Raw genomic sequence first — 27,860 nt, forward strand, 5'->3', positions numbered from 1 at the left:
ATGAAAGACCCTGTGTTAAAAAGTGTGGTAGAAGTTGGTTGAGAAAGATACTTAATGTTGAACCTTGGCCTCCTCATGCATGCATGTGCCTATCTGTTAATACAAGTGCATACACATGAACACATCCAAAAATATGTGCATATATATATATATATATATATATATATATGTGTGTGTGTGTGTGTGTGTGTGTGTGTGTGTGTGTATGATATGCTTTTGAAGCAAATGTAATTTATAATATTTTAAAGATAAACTCATTAAAGTGTATAGAAAACAGCATAGGATAACTGGTACCTCTGAAAGTAAAAATTAAGATAAAAATTTAAAGGTCATTGTTAGTCTGTCATTATGCTTCCTAATTTACTCTATATTTACTATAGAGGGTATCATATAAAATATAAGCAAAGACAACACTTAGGAGAAAAACTATCCACTACCACTCTAAAACTGGCTCACTCTGCCAGGCTGTAAGCTGCCCTGTAGCATGTTTCTGGTGAAAGGCAGTGGGAGGAAGGTTAAGGGAATTTATCTAAGGGACGTTGTACAGCTAAGGTAATTATTCAAGGGACAGAGTCACCTTAAAGGAGTAAGAGGTAATTTATTATGGTCCCAAATACAAGTTACCCTGACCCAAGAACCCAGATACACACTGCCTCTAATAGTGTGAGCCAGCATGGTAATTAAAAAAAAAAAATCACGTATCAAAGAAATTTGAAGGGAAGATCTGTTGTTAGCATTCTGTCTAAGCTCTGCCCCACAGTTACCTGGCAACAGCCAGGTAGGCTAGACCCAGTATAAAAGGGGCTACTTGTCCCCTGATTGCTCTCTTGTTTCTCCCTTTGCTTTTTCTCTGCTTCCCTTCCCCCCTCCCTCCCCATTCCCTTCCCTGACCTCCTCCACATGCTCATGGCTGGCCTCCTCTACTCTTCTACTCCTCTAATCTCTCTGGCTTTCTCTGCCTCTACTACCCTCTTAACTCCCCTCCCAACATCCTGAATAAGCTCTATTCTCTACTATACTGTGTGTGTGTGGGGGGGGGGGCAGGTCCCTCAGGGTGAAGGGATGCCTCAGCATGAGCCCACCTAGGCACCTCTTTCCCCCATACCTCACCACACTAACATAGAACATACTCCCCCTTTTCTTTTAAATCCATCACAATCAGGTACAGGAAAGTGAGAACTTCCTGCTTAGGTCATGAATGTTTTCTCATGACATTTTAAAAACTTTTGGTAGGTGGCAGCTAGCTGTCAAAAGGATGTTAGGTCACACAGAGAAATGGACACTGGATAGCTATAGAGAAGACTAAATAGAGACCAGATCTGTAAGATTCTCACTCAGTACAATGGCAGAAGTTAAAATTCAGCCTTGTAGAATGTTTATCACAGCTATGACATTTTCTTGAGAACATCAGGTTGCAAAGCCAAGAAGAAAACCCAAATCAGGAACTTGAATATCTGTCACACAAGGGAAGAAGTCAGAACAGTTTGTAAGCAGTCAATGTTAATCATGTAAATAATAGCTTTGATAATTTATCTATTGTGGATCATACACAAGACTGACTTGGTCAGAGAGCTAGTTCAAAGTAAACATCTTAACTTTTACTATCAAACATTTCATAAATCAGATAAAAATCAAATACAAATGACCTGAGATCATGATTACTAATGAAGAATTCATTGTTTTCTATGTAATAGCATTTATGGTGTTGGGAAATGTTTAGAGAAATTGACATGTATGAAGCAAAAATATCAATCCACGGACCAGAGTTTTCCAGTCTGACTACCTGCTAATAAACTAAGACTCCAATTCACAATACATTTATCGTTTCAAATCCTCCACTGGAAAATCTAAAGTAGAGGGCATTTCTCCACTGGAACCTCATCCACTCTCAGGAGGTTTTTGTTGCTGATTTTTTGTTTGTTGGTTTGTTTGTGTGTTTCACAAAATGAATTTAAATTTTCTCTTCTAATAGAAAACATGCTAAAAGTATAATTCAAGTGTGAAATGGATAGTCATGATCAAGTGTACCTCAGTTCAATTTTGATTTTCTTTTCTTGTTGGACTCAGTCTGTTGTACAGTGATAAACCCGTGCTTTTGAGGGATAATTGTAACTGTGATGATTGTCCTACATTCATCCTGTTGCTATAATAAAATACTCTAACAAGGAAACTTGGGTTAGGAAGCACTTACTTGGTATATACTTCCAGGTCACAATCCATCAATGCAGGGAGAAAGTCCAACTCTATCTGAAACTTGAACAGAAACCTGGTATTCTCAGGCCTACACCCAACTTGCTTTCTTAATATATCAGATCCACATGCTTAGGCATGGCATTGCCAGCAGTGTGCCCTCCCAAACAAATAATCAATCAAGACAACCTCTCATAAACATATTATGATTTGGGTAGACCCTCAGGTAAGACTTCCAGGAATAATGCTAGTCTGTGTCAAGTTGGTATCTAAAGCTAGGTAAGATATTGACTAATAATTAGTTGATGCTTCCTAAAGCCATCTACATAAAGAGCTAGTTCCTTATTTCTTTACTGTGGGCTGTTAATCAGCTTGGTGTCTGATAAAGATGTCTTACATCATTGCCACAGACATGTCACTTACTTGTTCTTCCTGAAAATGTTACCTAGTAATTTCAACTGGATTGGGCCCAAGATAATCTTGTGCCAATTTCTATTGCTTTTTTATGGGAATTTTTGTCATGGTGTGGTGCTGTCTGTGAGATATATCTCATGGGCTCTCCCAATCCAGTTACCTGCCATTTGTGAATCTTCTGAGAGGCTCAGTACATTAAAATTATTTTCCTGTTCTAGTGTCTTTGGCAGACTTAGAAGAGTAACTAAGTCACATCCTTACTGCTCTTAGGCCTTGCATATTGTGTGCCAGATGTTTTACTCTGGGACTGTTCCGAATCCCAAGCCATTTTAAAAGCCTTGAAGTGTAATGGATACAAGAACCATGGCATAAATTCTTTCTTATCTACTTTACATATTGATGGGGCAGAAAGTAACTTAAGGAAAGGGAATTGTTTTGGCTCAGTTTGAGGACACAGTCCATTATACCAAAAAGGGAATGTCAGCAGAAACTGGCACAGCTAGTCATATTGCATCCACAGTCAAGAGGCAGAGACAGTCAAGTACTATGTACAACTTGCTTTCTCTGTTTTTATTCAGCTCATGACCCCTCCTGCTGAATGGTCCTATCTTAATTATACCACTTTTGAAATCATCTCACAGAAATGCCCAGATGTTTGACCAATACTGACTCTTCATTCAGTTTAGTCAAAACTAAGTATTCCTAGTGCTTTCTTCCTGTTTAGGTGCCCCAGAGAGGATCAGCAAGGAAGCCCTAATATTCTTCCCTGCTGTGCTCCCATTCTCACCACATCTCTTTCCAAATCTCCCATAAAGTAATACAGGTTGTTCCCTCTCCATGCCACACCAGATTGCAGTTTTGTTACATTTATTATTGTTCATATTTCCCTTCTACAATATTTCTACCCTAAATCTCTTGATTCAAATCTTGTTATTGAGAAGACAATGTTTTTTTTTTTTTTCCATTAGTCTTTTCAAGAACCATTTTATAGCCATAATTTCAATGTCTGAAGCAGAAGAAAAGTGGTTTCTTTTAGAAATTAAATGTGGCTAACATAAAATTTAAGAGAACAAATTTACCACTAGCTGTTCAAAATCATAAAATAAAAGTTTCTTATAATGATTTTACATTGTCAATTTAATTCTTCTAAAAATCACAGAATAAGAACAAACCTTTTAAAAATAGATAGCACACCAGGAAGGGGGATAACATTTGAAATATAAAAAGTAAAATAACCAATACAAATACAATGTGCTCATATTAAAAGTTTTTGGATAATACATTATGTGAAAATGCCTTTGTAAATAAGTTATCTACATTTTTCATAAGTATGTTTAAGCTTTTTCAAGATTTAAAAACTGTTATAAAATAAATAAATTCCTTAGTTCCCATCAGACAAATCTTGACTTGAACAAAGTAATTAAAACTTAAATTATTTGCTACTTAAAATATGTCTATGTCCGTTTTAAGACAAATACAATACAGAGTAGTTCCGAAAGTTCATGGTGATTTTGTGAACTTAAGACTCTGTGCTAGAGTTACTGTCAGAATAAACGTAACACCTTTTACATTCTATAATGTTCATTTTCAAAGAATAAAATTACATTTCACTGTTATTTAATATATAGCAATAAAAAGAAAATAAATAGACAATATATAGAATGAGTGTGGAAATACTTTCTTAATAAGGAGTCACAATCACTGTATAATAGGAAAATCGAAAGTTTATATTGTTGTTTCCATGCTTTATTTCTAGAGTTCTATATTGTTATTCTTTAAAATTCTTTAAAATGCTTTAGCTAGGTCTTAGGAAGTTATGACCAGAAAAATAAACCGTGTAAAAATATAGAAAATTCAATTGAAAAATTAAATGTTTTGTGTACATCCTATGAGTGAACTCCTCAAATTCAAGGAAATTACCCAGAAAGCATATGAAGAGATCTGGTTAATAATAACAAAGACTTCCAATTTAAAAATACATGAATGTGTTATAATGCTTTGAATGCAAAGCACAAGGAAAAGTAATAAACAGGGTATAGCCCCATCAAGGTAAGAAATATTTAAAACATTTTATAGCTTATAAGAAAAAGATCTGTCTGACTAATGCTAAGAAAGACAGAAAGACAATGTTATGGCTTGGGAAACTGTGTCCTCTTCTAACATTGTACATGCAAGAGAGAGTAGGCAGAGAGGGGCGGGTGGGGGAGGACATGGAGGAGACAAAGGAAAGAGGAGAGAAATGAAAAAAAGGCACAGAAGGAAGAAAGAAAGGGAGGTGTATGTGGAGGGGGGGGGGGAGACAGAGACAGAAAGATTGGCCAGGGAAGAGCAAGAGGAAAGAGCTAGAGATACAAGGGGGAAGAGAGTCCTAGGTAATGTGGTATTTCCGTGCAATAGAAAAAACCTGATTCCTAGTTAATAAGGGCAAGGAAAGTGAGAGCATATTTACTATCCTCTTGTCTAGCAAAACAGGAGTATTATTCCCAACAGATATATTGTTCTTTACTATATCCATGATTCATTTTTTTGTTACTTTACAGAAAATATACACAATAAAAGAAACTAATATCCTAAAAGCATCCCGGACATCTACAATTAAAAGATTGTAACTCTGTTCCTAATCTTTGTAGATCTCTCTCTCTCTCTCTCTCTCTCTCTCTCTCTCTCTCTCTCTCTCTCTCTCTCTGTGTGTGTGTGTGTGTGCTTGTGTGGATATATCATGGCATGCCTGTGGAGGTCAGAGCATAACTTTCAATAGTTGTTTGCTTTACAACTTGAGGTAGGGTCTCTTCTGATTTAGCTGCTGCAGTGTAACTCCAGAGTAGCTGACTGTGAGGTTCTGGATGTGCTCTTGGCCTGGCCTACCATCTGTTCAGAGTAGTGCAGGGACCACAAATGTAGGCTACCTCATTTGGATGAGTTTTTTACTGCTGTTTTTGTTTGTTTGTTTGTTTGTTTGTTTGTTTTAACAAGGGTTCTAGGACTCAAGCTTGGGTTGCTGAGGCTGTATATCTAGTGCTTTTACTCACTAGCATCTCCTGGCCCTTGCATGCACAACTTCCTCTTCACTGAATACATCTTACACAACCAATTATAATTCTTGTACTTTACAATCAAATTACATTGTTAATAATGGTTATGCTAACAGTTTCATTAGGCTGATTCTTAACTGGGTCTCAAATCCATAGGACATTTGGTATTATTTCAATCTTTTATCTTTAGAGATAACAGTTGTGAAAACACTGTTTTCACATGTAAGCTCTTTGATATTTTGGGTTTTGGAACTGGGTTTCACTGTGGGTGAATGAATCTGCTTCGTTTCTTAGCTTTTTAATGCCTGTATCTTCTCTGCTGCTGTGCTTCAGATAAGATATTGATTTTTCTCCTTTTCTCTTTTTTTGTTCCTGTAAATTACTGTTTTATTTAGTATTAAAAGTTTTAAGAAAGATATGACAATGTTGTGTAAAGTGAGTCCTTAAGAGGAAACCAATTATAGATCTTTTAACACAGGCTAATAAGTATCCTTTAAATGCGTAATCAGGTGGCACCTGTAATTACGAAAGCTTCTTGGCTCACAACTACAACTACGTCTAGAGAAATGTACTTCTCTTACATTCCTCCTTGTAACCAATAGTTGACTTCTATTTCTTCCACCATAAAGCTCAGTTTTGGAGGAATTCCAGTACCAAGCAAACCTGGGACATTTTTAAAGAAAAACTTCCATGGCTGTATTGAAAACCTTTACTACAATGGAGTGAACATAATTGATTTGGCTAAAAGACGCAAGCATCAGATCTACTCAGTGGTAAGTCACTGTCTGTTAACAGATGGTTTGTGGACTTTGGGTAAGTCTTGCTTCTGGTACTCACACTGGGTTTGTCTTATGCATGTAGAATTTTCACCATCCAAAGCTTGGTATGTAGTTAAGAGTGCCTGCCTAGCATGTATGAAACTCTGGATTCCATTCCCACCACAACATAAAAACAGGCATGTTTGTTAATTTTCTAACTGGCCTGACAAGAAGCAATTTAAAGTAAGTAAGCTGTATTCTGGCTCATAGTATGAGAGAATACATTTCATTCTGGCAGAGAAGACATTGTGGCAATAAGAAGTAGGAGTCTGGCTGGTTACAGCCCATTAGCACTTAAGAAGCAGAGTGAATAGAGCTTGTGCCTGGGCTATAAAATGTCCAGGCCATCTGCCAGTGACCAACCTACAATAAAGTCCTGCCTTTTTAAGGCTCCACAACCTTCACAAATAGGGATGCCTCCTGAATACTAGCCGCTCATACATTTGAGCCTGTGTGGAGTATTTCATCTTCAACCTACAACTGGAATGATGCGGCACACCTGTAATCTCACCACATCAGAGGTGAAAGCAGGCAGATCATGATTTTAAGTTATGCTCTATTCCATAGCAACTCGGAGACAAGGCTTTGCTACAAAAGCCCTGTCTTAAAATTTAAAAATTAAAAGTCAATTCTCGTTGTACTACATGCTGACTCTGTCATGGAAAAGAGCCAGCTAACAAGGAGCAGCTCCTATCCCTTCATTGGTAAAGTCAAGTGCAGACATTTGGAGAATGCGGCTTTGTTGGCTGTGATGAAGATTTGAGATCTATGCAGACTAATATGGTATTTCCTTACAATTTCCAAGAAGTGCAATGAAAGCAGAAGCCCTGGTGAAATCTATAGCTAGGACAGTATATGTCTACTGATTGGTTTTGTTAAATAGGACATTTTAAATGCTACTGCACTGTTAGTGTCTTAGGGGATCCTTGTGGATCACTTATAATCACAGTAGATTAAAGGTGTGTTTCCTCTAACACACCTTGAGTTTTATAAGGAGCCTTACATTTTTTTCCTTCAATATTCCCTCCTCACACAAATTTCTGGGACATCTCTCTGCACTCCCTTTCAAATTTCTGGCCCCCTTTCTTTAGTTATTATTAAACACACACACACACACACACACACACACACACACACACACACACATCAGACTAACTGCATTTATTGCTGTCAGTATGCATATCTTTTTAGTGATGATTGCTTGAAATTGGACAACCTAGGAAGGGGTTTATCTCTGGAGAAGACTCATGCTCTCTCTCGCTCTCAGGAGCCTTTCATTTTCTGTAGCTCTTCATCTTTTCAGATTTCCCCATCCACATTGCCCTGTCAGCTGTACTGTGAAAATTTATGGGTGCAGCTTCACTGACGTATGTAGAAGGCACAACCACTCATTTCATATATATATATGGAGAGAGAGAGAGAGAGAGAGACTCAATAATAATATGTATGCTTCCAGATATAATTAAACATTTGTATATTTCTTCCAGTTATTAGAGTGTTTGTTGTGACCACATGTTGAGTTCTGTTTAGTACTATTTGTGCCGGGTATTGGAGCCTGTTTGCCATGTAATAGCATTCTCTTTCTCTGATGATATCCTTGCTTTAAAGTCTACTTTACCTGACAATAATATTGACATATGAGCTCTTCTTTTGTTTTACTGCGTTATCCATTTGTTTGTGTTGAGACCAGCGTTCTCTGTGAAGGTCTGGCTGTCCTGATATGTGTTCCAGGCTTATCTTAAACTCAGAAATCTTTCTTTGTTTCCCAAGCGCTGAAATTAAAGGTCTGTGCCACCAGTGACAGACAAGCTCTTTTCAACTTTAGGATTCTATAGGGTTTATTCCCATTGTTTTACTTTTAAATTGTCTTTATCATTGTTTTTTGTTGACAACAAATAGTTGTATAATGAATTGTAATCCATTCAAAACTTTACTTGGAATACTTGGGCTATTTATATATAATGCAATTATTGGTATGTAAGACCTTAAATATCTATCTATATATCTTGCTTTCTATTTGTTCTGTTGATTTAATTCTTCACTTTATAAAATAATATGTGTGTTGAGTAAATTTTAGAATTTCATTTTTGTGTGTCCATGTATCTCTACATAGTTTTTGTTTGTGCTTTTTGAAGAGTTAGTGTATGTATAAATTCTCATAGCTTAATGTCTTTATTATTTTATCAATTTAATTGAAATCTAGAAAGGTTACCTATTTTTAAATTTGTCTACCCTTGTGTTGACTTAATTGTGTTAATTATTATTCTCTTTCATTGTAATTAGAACATTATCAGTTGGTTTTGTCTTTGGATTAAACTTCCAAAATAATTTGGAATATTTAAAACAAAGGATTTATTTATTTATTATTAATTTGCCAGGAAAGCCAAGAGAAGGTAATATCAAGCACAAGGAAGGATAGATGACAGGACTATGACTAATAAAAAGAGATATAATGCTTTGTGTCCAGGTTTCAATTATGCCTATAGTTTTATTTGGTCTGGTTTCTCAGAGACAGGTATGAATAGTCAACTTAAGTTCTAGCCATGTAGCATAGCAAGAACCAGTGTTGCAAATAATATAATGTTCTAGGTCATGGAGCCAGTGACTAAAGGGAAAGCTATATTTTCTCTTTACTGCCATTGATCTCTAGCCAGGGCAAGTCACTGAGCACATTTGTCACAATGACCCATTTAGATAATTTTTTAAAAAAATTTGCTTTCATGCAAGGGTCTCTTTTTAAACTTATAAATTGTACAATTACAGTCTTCTCTTTAAAACTATATAAAATCATTCTAATATAGTTTAATATATGATATATATTTAAAAACTATAAATATATATACTGCATTACCATACAACAAACTAATTTTTATTTTTAAAATGTATTGTCTCTTTTTCTTTATTCTATTAGATCTCCATTTTATTTCCCTCTATTTTTGATACTTCCTTTTACCTATTCTTTTTGGAGTATATGTGAATATACCATATTCATTCATTTTCTCTCTCTCTCTCTCTCTCTCTCTCTCTCTCTCTCTCTCTCTCTCCAACCTGGGAGTATCATGCTTGACTTCTTGATATAAAGTAGAGGTTAGCTCTTTTTACTTAGCATATGGAAATGTTGCCTCTTTTTCCTCTGCTCTCAGTGACAAATGCATTGTAACAGGTTGATTTTTCTGTGCATATTAGGTTATATCAAACGTTATGTTTGATATTAGAAGTTTGAGTGTGATGACATGATTTGGGCTTCTATTGCACTTTCTGTTTGAGTTTTTCTCAGTTCCTTGAATGAATATTTTACTGTGCTTCAACAGCTCTGTGGCATTTTCTATGGGAAGCTTACTGTTCTCATTTGTTTGGGCACCCGTGTGTGTGTGTGTGTGTGTGTGTGTGTGTGTGTGTGTGTGTGTGTGTGTAACTTTTATTTATGTGTATGCTCTGCCAGAAGGGAGAACATATCTTTAGGTAATCATTGAGCTCCAAAGACAGCATGGGATCCCCACGAGCCAGAGTTATAGGCACTTGTATAATCTATCACAACTAATATGGGTGCTAGGAACTAATCTTAGGTTTTCTAAAAATGTCATATACACTCAAGCACTGAGCCATTTCTCCAATGTCAATCTGGACACTTTTATATCTAGGGTATTTCATATATTCTTTCTGAGTTACACCATCTTTTTATTATAGCTTTCCAAACTACTTTAATTTATATGCTACTCAAACTAAATGTCAACCTTTAGATATTTGATGTATTATTTGCAAATGGTGTTATAGGTTCACCAGTATGTTGCTCTGTTCTTATTGTTATTACATGTTGACCCATCCAGCTGGTCCAGTTATTTGAGGTTCTCGAGGGGACCTTCTCCTAAGAACCAATATGGGGATATAGAGAGAGACGAGAACCTTGTGTAAAGAACGACACATGCAAGCAGTCTGAGTAACATCAAGGTTCCAATGTATTGAGCAAGGCCCAAGGCTTAAATGCACAAGCAAAAGGGGAAGTGCCTTTCAGCAGGAAGGATGGGGCAGTAGAATTGCACAAGCAAAAGGGGAAGTACAGGTACTTATCAGCGGGAGGGGTGGGGCAATAGAATTGCACATTCTTTAGGCAGTTACACAGGGAAGCAGGAACTTGGCAGTATCAGGGTACATCTTGAGGTCAGGACATCTGGCGCTGACTTAGGTCTGTAACAGTCTGTGGTTGTTCTTGGAGCGGTGCGCGTTAGTGGCCCGCTTTTGACCCCCTTTTCTTCTTGGGGGGAGAGGCCAAATTCAGAGATCAGGACAATAGTGTTGTCTTAATAGCTCCCAACAACATGTGTCTGTTATTTCTTAAGATTTAATGGATCACTCTCTGTCTCTGTCTCTGGTGTGTGTGTGTGTGTGTGTGTGTGTGTGTGTTTGTGTCTGTGCGCACATGTGTGTGAGCATGTGTATTGTGCTTAAGTTTTTGCAAGGGCATCCATCTTTCTGTATGCACTGAGATCAGAGGAGAATATTATGTGCTCAATCATGTTCAGTATTTTGACTTGGGACAAGTTCACTCCACTGAACATGGGCTGATTGGCAGCTAGCAAGTCCGGGCTGCCCATACTACTAACCAACTATATAGTGAGTCCTCAGTTTCTACAATGCCATATTGACACCACTCTGCAGTGAAAGGCCACCTTTATTTCTCCTGAATGACCTACATGCATAAACTATTCATTAAGTATAATAACACAACGAAAAGCTTGGTAATGTCCATTATTTTTCTGATATCACTCTTAATTTTATTTAGAGTTCTTCTCTGAAAGTTATGCTAACTAGACCTTGCGATGTTTTCGTGCAGATGGGCTGAGTAGAAATGGTCGCATAGTTACTCTGTACTGTTTACTTTTGATAGGTGGAGGGGGAGGACTTGATAGGTCAATAAAGAAGAAGCCAATTGCCTGGCAAAGATATAGAGGCAGGATTTGCGGGTCCCGGGTGGAAGAGGAGAACACGAGATAGGGAAAGGGGCTACGGGCAGGCTTTGGAGAAAGGAGCAAGGACTCTGTGTAGACCTGGGAGCTATTAGAACTGGTGGCGGCATCAAACACCTGAAGAATCATGATACACGATAGCAGATGAGCCTTCAAAGAATGTACAATCTGTTGATTGAGTGGGAAATATTCCCCCACACAGTCCTGTCTTTGAACATTTGGTCCCAGGTGGTAGTACTACTTGAGAAGTCGTATATGTTTTTAAAAGTGGAGTCTTGCTAAGGGAAGTGGCTCAGTGGGGGGTGGGCCTTGAGTTTTTATAACCCCACCCTGCTCCCAGTCTCTTCTGTGATTCCCAACTATTTAGCCAATCATACAGTCCTGCCTCCATGATCGACTGTAAAATCTATGCCAATAAATCCTTTCTTCCTTAAAAAAAAAAAAAAAGATAGCAGATGAGTTTAGGACAATAGATTGCATGCCCAGCAGTTGTGTTTATCTGGCTTTAAAATATTAAGGCTGTCTGGTGTTTTCTATCTGCGGTGAGTCAGGTGGGCAGGAGAAAGCGGGCTGCTGGGGTGGGCAGTCAGTGGAATGTGAACCATAGCTCCAAGAGTTCTCACAGGTGTGTGTGTGTGTGGGGGGGGGAATTGTTGGGTGGCCTAGCAGAGCCAGCTGGAGGAATGGGCAGGATGGAACTGGAGCTGACAGTGACCTGATCTCTGAGCTAAGTCGTGAGGGACTGCGGCACCGGGAAAGGAGACCAGGCAAGGAGCAAGTGTGCATTTTTAAAATTATACCAAACAGATAGGAACTTGTCATAAAACATTTGTTTTATGTTATGCTGTCCCCTTTGCCAGCCAATAAATCCGGGAAGACCTGTGATGGTGTTTACAAGATCGTACGTAGTCCCTCACTTGTTCTGGGAAGCTGGATTACACTTGCCCACCAGTAGATCATACTTAAGATTTCTGAAAATTTTTCTGTTTACTCATGACAGTTTAGATTACCCATCTTATTTAAGTGATCATTGGTTTTCCAATTTATTTCTTATTGCTAATTACTAATTGCTAACACAGGGGTGACTCTGGTGATTTCAACAAAAATTGTCTCCCTGTGGGCTCATGTTTGAATTCTGGATTTCCAGTTGGTAGAATTTTTTGGGAAGGCTTAGAATGTATGGCCTTGTTGGAGGAGTTGTATCATTGGTGGCAGATATTAATATTTCAAAGACTCGGCCATTCCGGTGCAGTTCCTCTGTCTCATGACTGTGGATCAAGATCTGAGCGGTTAACTGTTTTGTTACTCTGACATCTAGTCATATTGGATCAGAGACAAGGAGAGCCTAGCTGTATGCCTTATGAAGGATTTCTGTGCTCTCCAAGACTATATCCTCAAAGGAAAGTTCTATATACACCATTCTAGATAATATCTTCTGTTGGAAATTGAAAAGAAGGAACAGAGGATTATAAAACACTAACAGAAATTTACACATTCAGAATGAGTGATTAAGCAGTATTAGGTAAGGACACCTCCTTCTATGGACAGCCCTGATCAGGCCTGAAGAGGGAGATCATTAGATATAAAGCCTCATAGCACATAGAATTGGGGGTGGCTTTGAAGGGAGAGTCTTCTTTCTTAATCTTGAGGTGGGCAGCCATCTTGAGTAGATGATTGTATGAAGGAAAAAAACCTATTAACCACTTGAAAAAAAAGGCTTCAGACTCTTGCAAGATTTTGCAGCACTGTGTGTGTGTGTGTGTGTGTGTGTGTGTGTGTGTGTGTGTGTGTGTGTTTTGTGGTATGCCTGTTTGCTTCTGACTAAATCTAGTCCAACCTAGTGGCCCAGGTGCATTTCTGAAGTTAAGGCAGGAAGGCACTGAGCTTATAGTTGCCTCGTTCCTGGGCAACTTTGTGAGGGAGGAAGCTGGACATTTTTCAATCAAGGCCTGCCAACAGTCATAGCAGGCTTCAGTCAATTCTTGTCTTAACGGACAGATTGCATGGGTAGGGGTATGGCCTGATTTCTGCAGGAGGCTAAGGCAGCTAGAAGGTTGTGGCTTTTCTTTTTCGTTTTCTTTTTCTTTTTCTTTTTCTTTTTCTTTTTCTTTTTCTTTTTCTTTTTCTTTTTCCTTTTTCTTTTTCTTTTTCTCTTTTTCTCTTTTTCTTTTTTCTTTTTCTCTTTCTTTCTTTCTTTCTTTCTTTTTTTTTTTTTTTTTTGGCTTTTCGAGACAGGGTTTCTCTGTATAGCCCTGGCTATCCTGGAACTCACTTTGTATACCAGTCTGGCCTCAAACTCAGAAATCTGCCTGCCTCTGCCTCCCGAGTGCTGGGATTTAGGCATTCACCACCACGGCCGGCTGCTTTTCATTTTTAATGAGGAGATAGGTTAAATTCAGTTACTAAATAAACAGAATAACTGAAAGTAAAATTCGATAGAATGAGAAAGGTCAATGTAGGTTTCTTGGTGTCAGGAACCTTTATATTATTCCCTTAATGAATGAATCTTGAGTCAAAATGTTAACAAATGCATGGCAGTCTTTATACTAACTACAGTATTGACCATTTACCAAGTTGCCCGAAACCTTTCTATTCCATTTCAGTCCTCAGGGCTTAACTGGCTGTATATTTATTCTGAGTCACTGATGACCATTTAGTGCTAATGCACATGGGAAGAAAGATTCAATGTAAGAATGCAATTTTACTGTGCAGATTGAAAAATCTTAGCTTTTGCCTTTATGATATAAAGAAACACATTATTTTTCTTCCAAAGGGCTTCTATCTCCTTTATTAAGTGAGAGTTCACAGACATAGGCACAATGCATGCACATATACGGATGCCTGGTCTATTTCTTGCAATTCCTTCTGAGATGTAATGGTTTACACTATTAAATACAAAAGTAAAAATAATTTCATTCCTGTAATCCAAGCTTAAAGTTTCCCCTAACGATACCACATCTGCCTCAAAGGCAACTTTCTTCCAAGAAACAGGAGCCCCTGTGGTTCTGTTAAGAATGCTAGAAAAAAAAAGAAGTTTCTGTTTTCTGTTTATTGTTTATTTTCAAGTTCTCCTCCAGTTGTTGAGCCTTCAGAAGTTCAGGTATCATTATGACATTTACAGATTTAAGGAAGAAGGCAGAAAGGGTTAGTTGGTGCCCATAAATTACAAATTGTGACTCAAAGCTCAAGGAAATCCAGGCCTCCCACTGCCTCACAGAGCACAAGCCTTTCCTGTAAGCTTCATTCAGGAAGCATCATCACCCTTGCAATCCATCATCCCTTTATTATGGGACCTGCCTACTCCCTGGAGATTTAACAGCTGTTCTATGGGGATAATTCAATTTAGTCTTTATAGCTCGATTTGACTACAGGACAATCTTGCACATCTCAGAATGCAGTAAAACTAACAGCTTAAAGTAGACATAAAAAATACTTAGCTATTCTTCCCCAAATTCACACCCTTGTGTTAATACAGCTCAATATAATAAATAATCAGAAAGTAAATGGCCCATTGAAGTATGTATGTGTAGTAGCTGTAATATGGATTATTATATACATAATATAAAAATCATATTGCCTTGATTGCTTCTTGAGCATGATTAATTTAAAGCCCTGAACTATCTAAGGGATGATGTTTTCTTATAATATTTCTTTTTGTGGGTATAAGAGTTTTTTTGACACAAGGAGAGAAACATGATTATTTGGCCATTGGCTGAAGTCCCACTCTCTTCATGTAGGGCTTCAATTTTTTTAAATATTTTTTAATGAACCTAAGAAGTCAGCTCTGAAGGCTTAGTTAAATAAATAAATTGATCTGTAATCACATTGACCTGAGTCGCACGCATCTTCAGAATCCTCATAAGAAAACAAAACAAAGTGAACAAACAACCCACCCAAAACAATCAAACAAAAAACCCAAACAGTTATAAAGGTGGCATGAGATTGTAATCCTAGTGCTAAGAATATGGTAACAGGCAGATTCCTAGGGCTCACTGGCCAACTAGAATTTCATGAGATTTAGAGGACCCCACCCCAACAAATGTAGACAGTATCTGAGGAATGGCACTCAAGTTTTTTTTTGTTTTTTTTTTTTCTTCTTCTTCTGGTCTACACAGTTGTGTATACATATTATCATGCAGATACATACACAACACAACAGGAAGGGCTCATGTTACTTCACTTGATCTTCCATCAAAGAGGCAAAAAAAAGACAGATAGCTAAAAGCAACACTGCAAGTTACAGAATTATTGATGTGGCCCATTGATCAAGTGAAATCACTTGTCTTTAAGCTGTCTCCAAGTAGTTAAAATGAAGGCATTAGATGAACAGAGGACCGTACTAAACACAATTCATGACCATTTTATTTATATGGATAACGTTGCAGAAGAATATAACACAATGTACTTTTCTGATTATCCAGGATGAGTCCTTTTGCTCTCCTCAACCAGAATTCTCATAAATATTTCTTCTAACACTCTAGATGGGGAGTGTGAGCAGAAAGGTTCCACGATTGCTCAATTGTGCAGCCTTAGGCAAGGGACTACATACTGGTGCCCTCTAGTAAATGATGGGGGAATTACAGTAGCTCCTTTCAAGTGTCAATGTGCAGATTTAATTCTTTAACATGGCTTCTTTAATTCAGAGTTGATAGTGATTTCCTTAATTACCCTGCAACTTAGGCTATTGAATAAAATATGTAGCAATATATTCAGATGGAGTTAGCATGTAAGCCATGTAGTGGCTATTCCTGGTTGTCAACTTGATGATATCTAGAATGAACTACAATACAGAATTAGAAGGCTCACCAGTGATCCTAATCTGGAGGCTGGGAGATAGAATTTTCTGACCTGCACCTTGGTATGGAGATCTTGAGGCATAGTGGCTATGAATTCCAGAAGATTAAGACAGGGAGATCTCTGAGTTCAAGGTTATCTGGGATTAAAGGCTTGGTGGCACACACCTTTAATCTAGGCTACACCTTCTGCTGGGAGACCTACATAAGGACATTGGAAGAAGGAAGACTCTCTCCTTTGTCTGCTTGCCTTGTGAGACCAAGCAACTGCTAGATCCTTGGACTTCTATTCACAGCTGCTACTGACCATTGTTGGGAGTTGAACTGCAGACTGCAAGTCATCAACCAATTCCTTTACTCTATAGAGACTAACCATAAGTTCTGTGACTCTAGAGAACCCTGACATAATTCACAGTGCAGGAATAGGGTCATAGGTTCCATGCCTTTGACCTCATCTGAATTGTTGTTTATCCCTGAACTGTAGCTTTAAATAGCCGTATTATTACACTCTCAACAGTATCTTTGACAGGGAGAAATTTAATGATCACTCCAATCTTGACAGAATGATTGACTCCTTTAAAGAAAACTTTTTGGAATAGAAACATAGACGATATTTTCTGGTAGACTTTAGTAAACTAGACATATAAATGAGCAGACAGTGGACAGTTGCAAAGTTTGTTATTATTTGTCTACATCTTTGTTGGCATGAAAATTATTAATGTGTAGTTATTTACTTTTGACAACTCTGCAGCCAGGAAAAACAAAACAAAACAAAACAAAACAAAACAAAACAAAACAAAACAAAACCTGCCACTAAGATGTAAATCTGCAAATGTATGAGAGCTTGCAGGAATCTGTACATGAGCTCATGCATACAGACACAATGGTGTACACACACACACACACACACACACACACACACACACACAGAGAGAGAGAGAGAGACAGAGAGAGAGAGACAGAGACAGAGACAAAGACACATAGATATAGATATATACAGGCACACTCTCACAACACACATATTCTAGGATCAGTAACCATTGTCTTACTTTCCTATGACTCAGACATTTAACAATGCTGCTAAGAGATAACTCCCTTCTGTCTAGTAAAGCCTATAATCTCTTCAGCTTGTCCCCAGGATTATGTTTCATCTCTGTGAGTGTGCTCTGTGATAAATGATACTTTCTCTTCATGATGGCTGTCTCATTCTCTGCCATTTGACCCTTCTGATGTTCACATAGCCTGCCTCTAAGCTATGTACTTCTCAGACTCTGGGAAAATGATTTCTAACTTAGATACTTTCTGAGCCTCACTTACTTCCTTTCTTTGGGAAATTCAGATGAAATAGTTCAAGGTCAGATGAAGAATAATTCGACTGAAAGTTAAATAATAATAAAATAAGTGAACAGTGGAATGGCCATTATTGTAATTCATTTTGGCAGCTGGAATGAAATTCCATAAAGCAGGTGGCCTATAAACAACTGCAATTTATTTCTGACAGTTCTGCAGGCTGGAAGCTAGGATCTCAGATTGCAGCATGAGATGGGCTGCTTGTGGGCTGATGATACTCTATTTCTAAGTAGGTCTTCATAGGGTAGACAGCCTAATCAAGATCTAGGCACATTCTGGAAGGTCTCCTTCTTAAAATCATCACTTTCTTGTTTCAAGATGCCATAGGGTCAGAGTATGGACTCCAGTAGTCCTACTAAGCCCAGTTCAGACATCTATTCTCAATAAGCCAATAATGTTCAATAATTTTTTTAATTTATAGAAAATTGCTGAGGAAGGAGAATTATTCAATGTTGCCACATCAGAAAGGGGAACAAAGAAGACCAGTGGCCTCTAAGTCCACTTTGGGATACTAACTTGGGGTTTAGATATAAATAAAGAGCAAGAGTTATGCATAGCTAAGTGGTCTTGAAGAATGGGTGGTCCTGCCCATCACTGACCCATCATCATCTGTGCTCCAGCTTCTCCCACACAGGGGTCTGGTAATTTGTCAACATTCTATGAGATCCCTTCCTAGGAGACAAATTCACACTCTGACTATAGCTACATGCCAGTCTTCTCCTTATTGAGTCTTATGGAATTCCAGTTTCTTAGGGTTCATTTTAAATAGTTTGATGACCAAAGGGAACACAAAGTCTAAAGTCTTGTTTTTAAGGACAACTTTTTACTTAATATATTTTCAATAACTTCAACCTGTTCATTAAAATTTTAAAATCTGTTTACTTAAATATTACATTAGTTCATCTTTATTTCAGTAAGTGTCAAGTGCTTGAAGTTTGAGTTGATTAGGTTTCTACTGTCAGAAGAAAAGTTGAAAGAACTAACATTATTTAAAAACAAGTTTTCAGAAACTTCATTAAGTTGAATGAATGTGAAAATTATTGGGTCACAGATTTTTGTTGTTATTTGTTTTAGTATTTTGAATAAAAATCTTGCTGTAAAGCCCAAACTGGCCTGAATTCTCCTTGTACATCCTAAGGCTAGTATTAGACAAAGGGGCAATACATATTCTACTAAACCTGGATAGTTTAAAGTTTGCATAAATTCCAGGCCTTCCCCACAAAGTCTAGGGAAGCCTGTGCAACCTGCCATATTAACATGGTGCTGTCTGGTCATTTGAGGATTTAGATTAAATGAAAAGAGTAGAGATAAGGTGGGAATTGGAGTACATGTACTTGAGAGGTACAGGCAAGGAGATCAATAATTCAAAGAGCCTTACCTATATAGGGAGTAAGAGACCAACCTGAGCTTCATGGTTGCCCGTTGAAAAGAGAGATAATAAGGAGAGAGAAGGAGGAAAAAAGGCAGAGAAAGGGATACAAAGGATAGGAAGTTAGGAGCATAGATAAATGGATATGAGAATTAGCTCAGTTTCTGATATATTTTCTCCTAAATATCTGGGTATATTTCTTCTTCTTTCCTCCCCTCTGAAGGAATAGCAGACAATATCTTTTTCTTTGGAGATATCTGTTTCAGAGTGCTAGCTTATAGAGACAGAGTGACAGGTTGGAATGCCACTACCACAGAGACGGGAAACAGAGACACAAAAGACTGATGGACCTAGGGCCAGATTGGTGCCACTGTCCCTGACATGTTTGTGAGAGGCAGGTTGAAAGCAGCTATTACTGTACATATTTTGTATGAAAGGATAGATTGTAGTCAGGGTTAGAGAATGCCAGTGATGTGCAGCAGGAGACTCTTGTCATGCATAGATTCTTTATGCTCTTCTTGAAAACATGATGGCATCAACTTTTATCCATTTTTATTACACATCATTTTTTTCTTGAGGCCATGAATGACTTTCACATCCATGTTAAGGGATAAAGAAACATTCACTAATACATGTATACAAGGCTGGACAGATCAACAAATAACAGTGCTCAGGTGGGTATTAATCTATGAGACATTCTAGAAATGGCCCCTGTTGTTAGCTAGTTACTTAAGAAATCTATCCTGGGCAATTTTTGAGGGGAAAGAGCTTGGAGCAGAATCTGCCTCTGGCAAGACTAAGGAATGTGGTAGCGAAATGTAGGATGTTTAACTCCCTTGATTCCCCTAAAACACCTCACTCAGTCTTCTGACACATAGTTGTCAGACTCATCTCCCTGACTGAAGAATTCTGTCTGAGAAGTACATGATGCTCAACAAACACAAATCACTCTTTCCCCTAATTGTTGAACTCTTCTTAGTGAGTGGAAGTTTCTGGCCTGGGCTCTAAGGAGCAAGTGTCTTTCCAGGCAGAAAGAAAGGGTATCTAAACAGGGATATAGCATATACAACATCCCAAGACAGGAACAGAAGCAAGATGTTTAGGACTGATGAGATGCTTGTTTTGTATAGGGACGTGCTGCAAAGGCAACATCCTGAGATCGACACAGTGGAATGAGAGAACTAACAGCTGAGTGTTGACTCTGACCTCCACATGTATGCTCCTCATGGCAAATAAATAACTGTTTGATGATGCTGAAAAGCCTAGAAAGTCACTGAAAAAACCAACAACAATATGTCCTTTAGGACATAGGTTAGTGTACAGAGAGTGAAGCGTCATGGCTGATGTAACCTCTGCTGCCTGCTCTCCAGACTCAAGTTCAGACCTCACTAAAAGCAGGTAGTTAGCAGGCAAGCATACAGTATACAAGTGCAAAGTACTGTGCTAGAGAACATAGTTCCTAGCTTTCTGAGGAATCTGACTCTAGTAGAAAGAGCCGAGGCTAGGAGATATGTAACCTCAATACACCTACGGTGAAATAGGAGGCTGGGACAAGAGACTCATCTAGAAGCTTATGGGCCAGCTAACCTGGTATATATATATATATATATATATATGTATATATATATATATATATATATATATCACAACAAAAATAATAGGAGAGACTCTACTTCAAACAAGGTAGGAGAGAATTGACTCTCAAAATTTGCCCTTTGATCTTCATCTATGACCTGTATCACATACATGAAAGCACTCACATATATACATGCATATCTGACATATACACATACGCAGTGTGTTCATAATAGCATGACATAGAGGCATGCCCTGGCAACCTCAACACTGAAGAATAAAATGCAATCTGTTTTCAGGGGATGGTTGGCCATCTTCAGTCTAGCCTAACTGGTAAAAGAAACTGTCTCACAAAACCAGGTAAACAACAATTAAGAAATATTATGATAAGTTGACCTCTGGCCTCTTCATGCATATGTGCATGTGCACCCACTTCTACAGATGTTATATACATAGATACTCATATAGATAAACACACACACACACACATACACACACACACACATACATACACACACACAAAGGAAGCACAAAACTCTGTGAAGTTGTAAATTACATATTCAGAGCCACTGGGCTTCCCACTGAGTAGCAAAGAGAGAGGGAAGGATCTTTTTCAACTCTCAACAGCAGTCCCTGAGACTCAAAATTATCAATGTCAACTGATCAAAGAAGAAAATTTAGGGGCTGAACTACATTTAAAAAAATCTGCATAGAAGGGTGATTTTGACACTAAAGCTCAGAAAATAAGTGTCTTATCTCCTTTCATTTGAAATATTTACTTAAAATCATGGGATCTGGCTAATCATTACTGAACTATTAATAATACACAAATTCTGAGAGAACAGCAGGCACAGAATTATCCATCTGTGTCCCTGCTGGTAAGCCCAATACACTAATGGATAACTCCAAACACATGGTCACATACATGGTCTCAGCTAAGCTCTGGGAGATAAAAACTGACACAAAGTCATGAATATTGTTGGGAAGTATCAGGGCTACCAGGGGTGTGAGGCAAGTTAGCAGAAAAGGGTGACAAGAATATATTATCTACATGTATAAAATCACAAAGTGATTAATAAAACTTGAATTAAAGCCTAGAAGACTGAATATCTAACAGAAAAAAGTATGAAGACAAAGGGAGGCATGTATATATTCATAATTTCACATATTACCTGGACACAGTCTTTGAAAACATAACATGATATCTATCAAACCAACTCTCAAATACTGGTCTAAGATCACATGATTAGGAGACCTGAGATTATCTAACTTTGTCACAATAAATATACATTTAAGCAACAGGGAAACTACAGTTGCTCCCATTTATGAGTCCCCATAATTAGCACATTAAGAGACCTTCTTGGTGAAAATGTCCACACTCTCTGTAGGTGTGCTTGTTTAGGAAAAATCTAAATGGCTAACTTGTTCAGATGCTTTCTGAATTTGATATGCTCACAAAAATCTCCTCACATTTCACTTAATGATTTTTCTAGGTGGCTTACCTTCCTTCTCCCAAAGGGGATTATTCCTGGACAGTCTGTCCACATTTTCTTTAAGACCACAGCAGCTCACCACTTGCTGTAAGTCAGCTCAAAATACTATTAAAACAATACTAATTTAAATTTTAAAAGTAACTGAATGGGACTCTGGAGATGTCTCAGAGGGAAAGTGCTTGTTGTACAAGATTGGGGACCAAAGCCAAATCCCTAGAACCAATCTGTATACAGCTAGATGAGTTACCATCCATGAGTAGTCCCAGTGTTCAGGAAGAGAGGTGGAAGGCAGAAATAGGAGAATCCAAGGACTTCAGCCACAGCTAGCTTTATAAACACAGTAGTGAACAGCAAAAGAGAACCTGTTACCAATAAGGAGAAAAGCTGTTCTCTTACTTCCATATGCACCACTATATGCATGTACCCATTCTTATACATTCATATATACATGTTCACACATATGCATGCATACTATGCACATGCACACACACTCTCTCTCTCCTCTCTCTCTCTCTCTCTCTCTCTCTCTCTCTCTCTCTCTCTCTCTCTCACACACACACACACACACACACACACACACACACACAGGATGCAGGATGTGAAAAATGCTAAGAGATTACTTGATCTAAGTCAGAAGTAAACCTGGGATCAAAAACATGGCTGAATGGACAAATGGTCATCTCCAAAATCCACATTTAATGTTAGCTCCAAAAGTCTCATAGCCTAATATATTTTGAAAGTAGGGCATCCTCTGAAGCCCACCCTTTATTGTCAATTACATGGACCACACCATGGGTGCTTATAAATACAATATCACTGCATAGAACAAGGAGCCATTCTGTGCTTTGAAATCTGCTTTGCATTATTCTTAGCAACCGTGCCGCTGAATGAAAAATCAGACAGCCCCAGAAGACACCACTGGTTTTCTAGATAGGTTTTGTTGAAAGTTCAAATACCCTATAAAAAAGAACATAATAATAATCCAATCTGCAGCAATATCGAATAGTTTCTCCATAGGCCCTCAACAAAAGAGAAAGCAAGCAACTATCAGATTTTTAAAAGCTAGTAGGATTAGTTTGTTGGTTGCCAAAACACAGTACGACTAAGAGGCACACATTTAAAAACAAAACAAAACCACGTTTTTACCCACTGCTTATATGGTAATTTTGCAATCCATTTTGTATGTTCAGAACAACTGGCTTTTGATTTGGTATCTTTACAGTCCGTCTCTCTCTTTTTTTAATTAGATGTTTTCTATATTTACGCTTCAAATGTTATCCAATTTCCTGGTTTCCCCTCCTAAAAACCACTATCCCATCCTGCATCTCCCTGCTTAACAACCTACCCACTCCCCTTTCCCTGTACTGGCAGTCCCCTACACTGGAGCATCAAGCCTTCACAGGACCAAGGACCATTCCTCCCACTGATGTCCAACAAGGCCACGCTCTGTTACATATGCAGCTGGAATAATGGATCCCTCCATGTGTACTCTTTGGTTGGTGGTTTAGTCCCTGGGAGATCTATGGGTACAGGTTGATTCATACTGTTGTTCCTTCTATGGGGCTGCACACTCCTTTAGCTCCTTCGGTCCTTTCTCTAGCTCCTACATTTGGACCTTATGCTCAGTCCAGTGGTTCACTCAGAGCATCTGTATTTGTCAGGCACTGGTAGAGCCTCTCAGTCTATATCAGGCTCCTGACAACAAGCACTTGTTGGCATCCACAATAGTGTATGGGTTTGGTGACTATATATGGGATGGATCCCCAGATGCTATAGTCTCTGGATGGCCTTTTCTTCAGTTGCTGCTCCCCACTTTGTCTCTGTATCTCCTCCCATGGGAATTTTGTTCCTCTTTGTAAAAAGGAACTAAGTATCCACACTTTGGTCTTCCTTCTTGAGCTTCATTTAGTCTGTGAATTGTATCTCGGATATTCTGAGCTTCTGGAATCCGAACTAATAGCCACTTATCAGTTAGTGTATACCATGTGCCTTCTTTTGTGATTGGTTTACCTCACTCATGAATGATATTTTCTAGTTCCATCCATATGCCTAAGAATTTCATGAAGTCATTGTTTTTAATAACTGAGTAATATTCCATTGTGTAAATGTACCACATTTTCTGTTTCTATTCCTCTGTTGAGGGACATCTAGGTTCTTTTTAGCCTCTGACTAAATAAATAAATGAGGCTGCTATGAACATAGTGGAGCATGTGTCCTTATTACATGTTGGAACATGTTCTGGGTATATGCCCAGGAGTGATATAGCTGGGTCCTCCAGTAGTACTATGTCCAAATTTCTGAGGAACTGCCAAACTGATTTCCAGAGTGGTTGTACCAGCTTGCAATCTCACCAACAGTGGAGGAGTGTTCCTCTTTCACCATATCCCTGCCAGAATATGCTGTCACCTCAGTTTTTGATCTTAGCCATTCTGACTGGTGTGAGGTAGAATCTGTTTTGATTGGCATTTCCCCGATGACTAAGGATGTTGAACATTTCTTTAGGTGCTTCTCAGCCATTCCATATTCCTCAGTTGAGAATTCTTTGTCTAGCTCTGTACCCCATTTTTAATAGGGTTATTTAGTTCTCTGGAGTCTAACATCTTTATATATATATATATATATATATATATATATATATATATATATATATATATATAAAACATATCTCTCTCTCTCTCTCTTTCTCTCTCTCTCTGTGTGTGTGTGTATAATGATATTAGCCCTCTATCAGATGTAGGGTTGGTAAAGATCTTTTCCCAATCAGTTGGTTGCCATTTTGTCCCTGAAAGATGCTTTGTAATTTTATGAAGTCCCATTTGTCAATTCTTGATCGAGAACTAAGCCATTGGTGTTCTATTCAGGAATTTTTCTCCTGTGCTCATATGCTTGAAGATCTTCCCCACTTTCTCTTCTATTAGTGTATCTGGTTTTATGTGAAGGTCCTTGATCCACTTGGACTTGAGCTTTGTACAAGGAGATAAGAATGAATCAATTTGCATTCTTCTGCATGCTAACCACCAGTTGAACCAGCATCATTTGTTGAAAATGCTGTCCCCCTGCCCCCACTGGATGGTTTTAGTTCCTTTGACAAAGATCAAGTGAACATATGTATGCCTTCATTTCTGTGTCTTCAATTCTATTTCATTGATCTACCTGTCTATCACTATACCAATACCATGCAGTTTTTATCACTATTGCTCTGTAGTATAGCTTGAGGTCATGGATGCTGATTCCCTTAGAAGTTCTTTTATTGTTGAGAGTAGTTTTCACTATCCTGGGGTTTTCCTTATTCTAGATGAATTTGAGAATTGCTCTTTCTAACTCTATGAAGAGTTGAGTTAGAATTTTGATGGGAATTTCACTAAATCTGTAGATTGCTTTTGGCAAGATGGCCATTTTTACTATATTAATCCTACCAATCCATGAACATGGGAGATCTTTCCATCTTCTGAGGTCTTCTTCCATTTCTTTCTTCAGAGACTTAAGTTCTTGTCATACAGATCTTTCACTTGTTTGGTTAGAGTCACACCAAGATACTTTATATAGATTGTGACTACTGTGAAGTGTGTCATCTCCCTAAATTTTTTCTTAGCCTATTTATCCTTTTAGTATAGGAAGGCTACTGATTTGTTTCAGTTACTTTTTATCCTGCCACTTTGCTGAAGTTGTTTATCAGCTGTAGGAGTTCTCTGATGGAGTTTTTGGGGTTACTTAAGAATACTATCTTATCATCTTCAAGTAATGATTGTTTGACTTCTTCCTTTGCAATTTGCATCTCTTTGATCTCCTTTTGTTGTCTAATTGTTCTGGCTAGAACTTCAAGTACTATACTGAATAGATAGGAAGAGAGAGGGCAGCCTAGTCTAGTCCCTGATATTAGTGGGATTGCTTCCAGTTTCTCTCCATTTAGTTTGTTGTTGGCAACTGTTTTGCTCTATATTGCTTTTACTATGTTTAGGTATGGGCCTTGAATTTCTGATCTGTCCAAGATTTTTAACATGAAATGATCATGTGGTTTTTTTCTTTGAGTTTATGTAGTGGATTGCATTGATGGATTTCAATATATTGAACCATCCCTGCACCCATGGGATGAAGCCTACTTGATCATGGTGACTGATGGTTTGGATGTGGTTGGCAAGAATTTTATTGAGTATTTTTTGCATTGATATTCATAAGGAAAATTGATCTGAAGTTCTCTTTCTTTGTAGGTCTTTGTGTATTTTGGTACTAGCATAATTGTGGCTTTATAGAACAAATTAGGTAGTGTACCTTCTGATTCTATCTCATGGAATAGTCTGAAGAGTATTGGATTTAGGTCTTGAAGGTCTGATAAAATTCTGCACTAAATCCATCTGGTCCTGTGCTTCTTTTGGTTGGGAGACTTTTAATGACTGCTTCTATTCCTTTAGGGATTATGGGACTGTTTAGATGGTTTATCAGATCCTAATTTAACTTTGGTATTTGGTATGTGTCTAGAAAATTGTCCATTAATGTAAATTTTCCAGTTGTGTTGAGTACAGACTTTTGTAGTAGGATCTGTTGATTTTTTTGAATTTCCTCAGTTTCTGTTAGTATATCTCTCTTTTCATTTTCTTTTCTGATTTTGTTAATTTGGATACTGTCTCCATGCCCTCTGGCTAGTTTGGCTGAGGGTTTATCTATTTTGATGATTTTTCTCAAAGAACCAGTTCCTAGTTTTGTTGATTTTTGTATAGTTGTTTTTGTTTCTACTGGCTTTATTTCAGTTCTGAGTTTGATTATTTCCTGCCTTCTACTCCTTTGGGGTGTATTTTCTTCTTTTTGTTCTAGAGCGTTCAAGTATGCTGTTAAACTGATAGTGTAAGCTCTCTCCAGTTTCTTTTCGGAGGTCGCAGAGCTATGAGATTTCCTCTTAGCACTGCTTTCATTGTGTCCTGTAAGTTTGGGTATGCTGTACCTTAATTTTCATTGAATTCTAAAAAGTCTTTAATTTCTTTCTTTATTTCATCCTTGACCAGGTTATCATTGAGTTGTGTATTGTCAGCTTCCACACATATGTGGGCTTTCTGTTGTTTTTGTTGCTATTGAAGACCTTAATCTATAGTGATCTGATAGGAGGAATGGAATTATTTCAATCTTCTTATATCTGTTGAGGTCTGTTTTATGACCTATTATATGGTCAATTTTGGAGAAGGTACCATGAAGTGCTGAGTTAGTATGAAATTTCTATAGATATCTGTTAAATCATTTGGTCCATAACTTCTGTTAGTCTCTGTTTAATTTCTGTTTCCCTGATCTGGCCATTGATGAGAGTGGGGTGTTGAAGTCCCCAACAATTATTGTGTGAGGTACATATGTGCATTTAGCTTTAGTAAAGTTTCTTTTATGAATTTTGGTTCCCTTTCATTTGGAGCATAGATGTTCAGGATTGAGACTTCTTGGTGGATTTTTCCATTGATGAGTATGAAGTGTCCTTCCTTATCATTTTTGATGACTTTTGGTTGAAAGTACATTTTATCTGATATTAGAATGGCTACTCTATCTTATTTCCTAGGACCATTTGCTTGGAAAATTGTTTTCCAGCCCTTTATGCTGAGGTAGTGTTTGTCTTTGACACTAAGGTACATTGCCTATATGCAGCAAAATCTTGGGTCCTGTTTACATATTCAGTCTTTTCTTCTATGTCTTTTTGTTGGGGAATTGAGTTCATTGATGTTAAGATATATTAAGGAGTAGTGATTGTTGCTTCCTGTTATTTTTGATGTTATTTTTACATTTGTGTGGTTATCTTCTTTTGGGTTTGTTGAAAGAAGATTGCTTTCTTGCTTTTTCTATTTTCCCTCCTTGTGTTGGAGTTTTCCATCTAGGGTTGGATTTGTTGAA

General features: G+C 37.8%; 1 protein-coding gene across 4 annotated transcripts in view; it reads left to right on the top strand.

The window, feature by feature from the left end:
* Cntnap5a (contactin associated protein-like 5A) overlaps positions 1–27,860 on the top strand; it is a 902,587-nt gene that overhangs the window by 426,572 nt on the left and 448,155 nt on the right. For 3 of the 4 annotated variants that reach the window (NM_001371013.1, XM_006529775.4, XM_006529774.3), the window contains one exon: positions 6,266–6,409. In NM_001371013.1, coding sequence (NP_001357942.1) covers positions 6,266–6,409 — 144 coding nt within the window. The remainder of the gene's footprint in view (positions 1–6,265; positions 6,410–27,860) is intronic. The other variant, NM_001077425.2, reaches the window with a different exon arrangement.

The sequence above is a fragment of the Mus musculus genome, chromosome 1 (assembly GCF_000001635.26).
Source record: "Mus musculus strain C57BL/6J chromosome 1, GRCm38.p6 C57BL/6J".
Classification (NCBI taxonomy): Eukaryota; Metazoa; Chordata; class Mammalia; order Rodentia; family Muridae; genus Mus; species Mus musculus.